This window comes from Xenopus tropicalis, chromosome 1 (genome assembly GCF_000004195.4).
Source record: "Xenopus tropicalis strain Nigerian chromosome 1, UCB_Xtro_10.0, whole genome shotgun sequence".
Taxonomy (NCBI): Eukaryota; Metazoa; Chordata; class Amphibia; order Anura; family Pipidae; genus Xenopus; species Xenopus tropicalis.
The window spans coordinates 48792006-48799750 of NC_030677.2; the positions used below are offsets into that span (position 1 = coordinate 48792006).

General features: G+C 43.5%; 1 protein-coding gene and 1 long non-coding RNA gene across 4 annotated transcripts; one reads left to right on the forward strand and one right to left on the reverse strand.

Moving 5' to 3' along the window:
• Window positions 1-1307: 1307 nt before the first annotated feature.
• LOC101731713 lies at window positions 1308-4026 on the reverse strand. 3 transcript variants are annotated; one of them, XR_208251.4, is made up of 3 exons: window positions 3182-4012; window positions 3009-3092; window positions 1308-1785 (listed from the first exon to the last, which is right to left on the reverse strand). It is a non-coding gene; the product is annotated as an uncharacterized LOC101731713 (long non-coding RNA). The 3 variants fall into 3 exon arrangements; XR_001169771.3 differs by having other exon boundaries at window positions 1748-1785; window positions 2312-3092; window positions 3182-3969; XR_004220955.1 differs by lacking the exon at window positions 1308-1785 and having other exon boundaries at window positions 1874-3092; window positions 3182-4026.
• A 359-nt stretch (window positions 4027-4385) lies between these two features.
• On the forward strand, window positions 4386-7125 carry hmgb2 (high mobility group box 2). Its single transcript, NM_203573.1, has 5 exons — window positions 4386-4433; window positions 5121-5275; window positions 6008-6156; window positions 6339-6513; window positions 6622-7125. The coding sequence occupies exons 2-5, from the start codon at window positions 5126-5128 to the stop codon at window positions 6784-6786; spliced, it is 639 nt and encodes a 212-aa protein (NP_988904.1). The 5' UTR covers window positions 4386-4433; window positions 5121-5125; the 3' UTR covers window positions 6787-7125.
• The last annotated feature ends 620 nt before the right edge of the window (window positions 7126-7745 follow it).

Consider the following 7745-nt stretch of genomic DNA (forward strand, 5'->3'; position numbering starts at 1 on the left):
ATGATTTTGGAAGCCTCCCATAGGACTCAATGGCACTCTGCAGCTCCAACCTGACCCAAGGAAAGTCTCCCATAGGGCTCAATGGCACTCTGCAGCTCCAACCTGGCCCAAGGAAAGTCTCCCATAGGGCTCAATGGCACTCTGCAGCTCCAACCTGGCCCAAGGAAAGTCTCCCATAGGGCTCAATGGCACTCTGCAGCTCCAACCCGGCCCAAGGAAAGTCCCCATACCGAAGCTTGAATGAATCTGAAACTTTTGTACTCGTTGCAACAAATATGATTTTGTCGCACAAATTGTCGCAAAGTATGAAAAAGTCACCAAATTAATGAAAATATCGCAGAAAATACGCAAAAGTTGTAAACTTTAGAAAAATACTATTTTTTTTGTTATCGGACCTGTTGTACTTTAATGAATGTGCTCCTAGAACTGCTTTCAGGTAACCTATTGTTTCTCCTACTCCCATGTAACTGCAGGAGTCGAGCCAGACTTGGATCTCTTACTATTGAGTGCTATTCTGATACCTACTGGAAGCTGCTCTCTTTCTCCCTTCCCATTGTTCTGCTGATCGGCTGCTGGGAGGGGAGTGATATCCCTCCAACTCCAGCAGTAAAGTGTGACTGAAAAACATGTTTTCCCATGACAGCATTCCTTTAAGGTGGCTATACAGAGGTCAGTAAAGACTGGCACTTCAACCCCTACAGACCAAGTAGGCAGCTTATTCGATCATGTTTTGGACCAATATCTATAGGGCAGGATAGAAACTCCATTTCAGGTAAAAATCATATTGGTGCATCGATGGTGTCCTTTCCCGACAGGTTTATATAATCCAGTCAGATCCGATTGATAGCCTGGGGCCCAAATGTTTGGATGGCGTCAATCGGCATTGTGCGTTCTCATTTGGCAAACTTCTTACCTGTACGACAAACTATAGAATTGGATGGATTGATGTATCTTCACTGCTCAGTAACAGAAGCTTCAGATTCTGCTGAGCATGCTCCCCAAGCTTTACCAAAGTATGTGGCAAAGCAACAGATACAGTAGTTGGAGAATTGCTAGCATCTAAGGCAGTGATCCCCAATTCATGTTGCTCACCAACCCTTGGATGTTGCTCTCAGTGCCCCCAAAGCAGGCAGTTATTTTTGAATTCTTGACAAGTTTTGGTTAAATAAAATCAGGATTTATTACCAAATAAAGCCTCCTGTATGCTAATAGTGTGCATAGTAAGAAAGGTTGGGTCCCCTAATCTAAGGTATAAATTTAACATCTTAGAAAAACACAACCACTAACAAAAAAGACTAACCAGCCAATCCAGTTTTAGGGAATATTTATTTTCCTTTTAGATTTCCTACACCGCTGCTTAGAATGATTGAAGGCCCAACTAAGTTTATTTATAAAAGGGTGAAGGTTGCCCTGTTGGAAGTACAAGTCTTTTCAACTTAAGATAGCTGCCTGAACCTCTGACAGTAAAGCAGATAATTTCTATTATAGGGGGGCATTTACTTCAATACAATATAAAGTTCAAACTATTGGGGGGCCCATTCACTAAAGTCTGAATTTCTTGGGCTTCAAATCACGATATGGAAAAAATTTGGAGTAACTACAATAATTTCTGATGCTCCAAACGGTCACTAAAATGCTTGGTCGCATGAAAATAACGTAATTGCCTTCTGAAAGTCACAAAATTTTCGGATCCGAAACGGCACGAAAGCCTTTCTGGCTTTGAAACCTTCAATGTATGATTTCGGAAGCCTTCCATAGGACTCAATGGCACTCGACAGATCCAACCTGGCGAAAAGATAGTCACGATACCAAAGCTTTAATGAATTATGAAATGTTCATAGTCTTTGCAAAAAGTATGACTTTTTTGCGGACGTTAGCAAAAACTACAAAAAAGTTGTGGAACTTTAATGAAATTATCGTTAACGTTACAAAATGTTCTATGAGTTAGAAAAAATATGAATTTCTCTCAAATATTTAATTGGGATTTAGTAATTGGGCCCCTAAGTATTGCAAATAAATCTGCTTTAGCTATTACAACACAAACATCATACCCTATGGGCAATTTTAATACAAAAATATGTGCACTTAGTTATAAAGCATTGTTATAATGAATGAATATTACAATCTTAGCTACATATTGCTTACAGCTACAGGCTGCACATGAGATGCTGCACTCTTGCATAATGTTAAAAAGAATCACATTTCTAGAAAACCACAAAGCTTGTGAAAGAGTTTCCAGTTTCTATGAGGGAATAAGAAATGGATACAAATAGGATTTCCTGTTAAAAAAGAAATGCTTCACACAACTCACAGCAAGCATTGCTGCTTAGCCCTTGGTTTTTTTCCTTCCCTGGGTACACTAAGGATATCAGTGGGGATTGTAAATGATGAAAGAACAAAAGTAGGAGGAATAGGGCTTGATTGGTAGGAACCTGAAAGTGCAAAAGTAAAGAAAGCAAAAGATCCCATTATTGTGTCCCAGTAGAGGGAGTGATGCCATGAGTTGTAGCTATCCTGAATATAAAAGTCTCCCATAACAATGTAAGGGGGGAGGGAAGGGGAGGATTCCGTAGGCAAGCATGGCTTATTGTAACCCTGCAGACAATGCTCTCCCATGCAGTAATGTACGGCATCCCCTTCTCCAACAGCTGCTAATGATCTAGCCCCCAACTGTCCTGTTCCCATATAGTGGGTCATGTAAACTACACTTCATAAAGTGGGTTAATAAGTCAATATAATGAGAGATATTCATGTACATGCCAGGAGTGGGCTACATGGGATCCCACCTTGTTAGATCTACAAACCCCAGAACCCCAAGAATGTTTGGGTGCCAGCAGCAGGCAGTTAGTGATCCCTAACAACTAGACTGCGGGTACCATAGGAATGCAGGCACCTAACTACCCAAACCGGTATAAGAATCCAAATGGTTATAATGTTTGTAGCTTCACAACATAGATGCCCGCCTGCCTTTTGCTGATAAAAAAGAAAATATCCAGTGTGCCATTAACCTTTATTATAGGAGAAAACGGCTCCAAACACAACCTATGGTGGAACGCATTAGCACAGTGAGTCTCAGTGCCATAGCTGAGGATCTAAAAGAGAAAAGAAAGATTATATTTAGGGACAACTAACCCCCTTTTCCCAAGCTGCTGTTTAACTACAACCCTCAGTACAGTTTTACCTAGAAATCAGGGTCCGCCTTCCCCTACACATGGCCCTGACTAGCAGAGAATGCAGCGCGTATAGAGAAAGCGTCGCCTTTGTGCCATGGGGAGGCGAGACGGATATCATGTGGGATCCACTCACTGCTCCGCCAACATGGAGTCAAAGCTGCAAATAGGCGGGAAATGCGGCGAGAAGAGAAAGCGAACACTCGCCCTCAGTAATAATGCGGTTTCCTAAAGAGCAGCCGTCCCGTTTGGATGTGCGAGTAATGAAATGATGTGCAATAATGGCGGGAGGGCTTGTAGCCATTGTGCGAGGCTAGTGCGACTCATTGCTACTATTACTGGCCATGTGTCCCCCGCTGAGAGCCCGCGTATAGTCTGTAGGGCTGCACTTACTAATAGGAGTATGAGGAATGGGATCCCCCACTCCATGCGGCATTATTGTGCGCACACAGCTGCCTGTAGCACGGATATGTGGGCAGGGGAAGCGCTCGCCAATAGGACAGGCTACCGTCCGCAGCGCTTTCACTTCCCTCCCGGTATCCCTGAGGAAGCCGAAGCTTGGACTGTAACGCTGCCAGTCACATATCTGTCTGCTCCAAATACCGAAATGTCTGCATTAACCCGTAATGGCACGCAGAAGCTATTGTGCGTCTTATTGTCTTGATCCAAAAACCTACCTCTAAACCCCGAATCCATACACCCCCAACATAACTATTTACTATCATTATCCTCCCGCTTTTGTTTTCGCCTTAGTATTACTTTGTAGATTTTCAAATCGCGCGGGTTATTTAGCTTACAACCAATCAGCAATTATTTTTTCACAGCGGCCCAATCATCACACCCCCCGCGAATTTTTAAATCACCGAAAGTAGCCAATCGTGACGAGGTACCCGCCCCTGCTCCCTTTAACCGGTTCGAACTAGAGAAGTCAGTGACCGTTTTCACCCCTCCCTCGTTTTCACTGTGCTAGGGGCGGGGATAGCTCACAAACTTGCTAGCTGTTTGGGTTCCACCCATTTGCTGGCGTAAGATCGGTCACAGTAACCAATAAAAAGCCAGGGGCGTGGCGCTCCAGTTTCCGAAGTGCTTAGCCAGGCCAATAAGGGTAGAGGGGAGTACTGCGTTTAACTTAGTATCAAGCTACTGTGAGTTGCTGAACTGTGGAAAACAAGAGGCTGTATTGCGTCCGTAATAAACCATTTCGCTGCGGGAGCACACACAGAGCGGTCGGCAGTTATCTTTGGATTGTGTCTTTTCATTCAGGTGAGTTAGCGCGCTTTTCTTCTTAGGTTTTAGGTGGGTGCCCTCACGGCGCCTGGTAACAAGCTGCATTTTAACATTTTTTTGTTTTTCTTACGTTGTCTAAATATAGTACTTGTTATAGCTGCTAAGCTGCCGCTGCGTTATTTGCAATTATTTCTCTCGCTTGGCCCCTGTGCTAGGCCGCTGGCTGTTTGCCCTTGCCGTGTGTCTGTGCGCACTGAGGAAGCGGCTTGGCCTTGTTACTACGTTGCCGTAGAGTGGGGCTGAAGCGATTTGGCGGGAAGTTGTTGCGCACGTCCATAGGGTGGGGATTTCCCAGGGAAGCTTTCTGCTTGAGGGAACTGTAGGGATTCACTTGCTTTGCTATTCAGTGTTATAGGGGGTTAGGAGTGCGGCAGTTTCTCGGGATCACATGCTGCGGGTTTGCGGGCGGGGGAGGCGCCAGTGCTGCGTGTAACCCTACTAGCGCCGGGACAGTGAGGCTGCGGCCTGAGGTGCCAGCTCCTGTCTCAGGAGGGAAGAGGCTGCTATCGCTTTATTTTGGGCGGGAAGCCAGGCGGCGTGGGCGGGGCTGGGGCAAGGCTGGCCGTGTGCGTGACTCGGGCCTTCACTTCCGTGTGTTCCGCCCGGGCCCCGCCCCCCACTAACCATATGCGCGCCGTCTCACCGAGCTGTTTATCCTCACAGGCATCATGGGCAAGGGAGATCCTAACAAGCCAAGGGGCAAGATGTCGTCCTATGCGTACTTTGTGCAGACGTGCAGAGAAGAACACAAGAAGAAACACCCGGACTCCTCTGTTAACTTCGCCGAGTTCTCAAAGAAGTGCTCCGAGAGGTGGAAGGTGAGTAGGCTGCGAGTAGCCGCCATTATTGGCTTTGGAACCGGGGGCTGTGCTGAGCGGGGAGTTACAAACTGGCGGAAATGGTCACTTTATCTGCTAAAGTACTGTTAGTTACTCCTGTGTGATGCGCTCACTAGCTCATTTCCACTTACAGCCACCATATCAGCAAGTTTAACTGCAGTTTTCATTTCATATCTTGGCCTGGGTCAGTAGCAATTGGGGGCCTGGCAAAAATTCATTGTGTCCTGCTGGTGTTCCTGGCAACCCTAAGCAGCGTTATAGCATCAGTTTAAACCATAGCTTATTAGTACCCAGATGTGTAAATAGTAAGGCCTGTGCTCTGCATGTATGGCAATGTTCCTATACACATGTTCACGATAAAGGTCTAAAAGGAAATTTGCTTTAATTTAAATGTTCCTTCACACCTAGTGGTAAACATACACTGATTTAAGTAGTTACCTTTTTGTTAATACATTTTTAGAATCTGAGATGTGTAGTGAGTCTAAAGTCCCAGGTAGAATTCTTGTATGTCTAATAAAATAGTAACCAGAACCAAAAATATACTTGTACCCTGTTTTTAGTATGTGTCAAGTAATATAGCACCCTGTAAGAGTAAAAAAAAAAAGTAACCTACTCAGGATATTTCCCTTTTAAGCGGCTTAAGTGCATCTATACATTGTATGTAGTTTATTCAGCCGTGATGTAATACCTTTTCTTTCCTCTTCCCTCAAGACCATGTCTGCAAAAGAGAAATCAAAGTTTGAAGAGATGGCAAAAAATGATAAAGTCAGATATGAACGTGAGATGAAAACCTATATACCACCTAAAGGAGAGAAGAAGGGAAAGAAAAAGAAGGATCCAAACGCACCAAAGAGGCCACCGTGAGTACTTTGAAACCGTTTGCCTTGCTTTTACATTGTTGCACTGAAATCTTATAAATAGGTGTTTTTAAGGTTTAAAGATTTAGGCCAGCTTGGCACTGGATATATCTGGGTTGTCGGATGTGCAAATGGCTTATACTGTGTCTGATGTGCAATACTGACTTTCTCCTTCCTGTTCACAGATCTGCCTTTTTCCTATTCTGTTCTGAACATCGTCCCCAGATAAAGAGTGAGAGTCCTGGTCTTTCCATTGGTGACACTGCTAAGAAGCTAGGAGAAATGTGGTCAGAGCAGACTCCTAAGGATAAGCTACCATATGAGCAAAAAGCAGCCAAGCTAAAGGAGAAATATGAGAAAGTAGGTGTCTGCAATATATTGAAAGCTTTAAGTAAAGCACAAGTGAAACCTTTCCATTGTAGCAACATTGAGTGGATATTTGTCATTAATACTGGTTTTGCTTTACAGGATGTTGCTGCATACAAGGCAAAGGGGAAAAGTGATGTTGGCAAGAAAGTTCCAGGAAGGCCGACAGGTTCTAAAAAGAAGGCTGAACCAGAGGAAGACGATGATGATGAAGATGAGGACGAAGAGGATGAGGAGGATGATGATGATGAGGATGATGATGAATAAATGCTTTGTCTGCTGTATAAATTGTGCTGAAGCCCATTGTTTTTGCTAAGAATGTGAACTCGAGTGCAGCTCATTTTGTTAGCTTGGTTATACAAAACTGTACAGAATTGTGTATAGGTAATGTGATTGTTAGGGAAAACCTATATTTTAATATAAGTAGTGGACGGGCTGTTAGTGTAAGAGCTTCTGATGTGGGATTATTCTGCATATTTAATGAATCCAATGGTAGCAAAGTGTGTTAGTAACAAGACCCATTTATTCTTTAGACCTTATAGACCTGGTGCATTGTACTTTTCTAACTTTTTTTAGCTGTTTTTGTAATAAAATTTATATATCCCACCCATTCTGTTTTTTTTTTTTTTTTTACTCCACTTCTGGTGGCTTGTGGTTGGGCCTTACATGAAAGGTTAGCTTTGATCTCTTCCTACAGTTCCTTTCTGATCCTTACACCTGACTTCATATGGGGTGAGCAGTTTGATATTTACAGTAGCAGTTTACTCTTAAAATCTGGCTTATGTTGGGTAAAGGGCAGTGATAGTCTTATTTGGGTATGAGTAGCCTAACCCCCCACTACAAAGTGTAGCTAGGCTGTATGCTGCAGGGATTAATCTGCCACTGTTGTAATTTCCAGCTGTTGGGCATGGCTTGTGTATGTACAGGAGATGCCTCATTGATATGCTTCCTAAGCATGCTGCCAAATTCCAGTTTGCACTTTTGTACAATGTGTATTGGAAACTTTTCATTCAATGTGCCATGATCAATGTGCCCTTAACTCTTTTTGTGGCAAAGATGTGTAGTTTTGGGGATATTTCATGTGACCTGGCATACATCACTCACTGTCATCTACACATTATTCTTTGAAGTAATAGCCCTGGCTTTCATAGCTATAATAAGCTCTTCTGTGTTCAGCATCTTTTATTTGTCTAAACAAGCCCCCACTTAGGCTAATATGTAGTAAC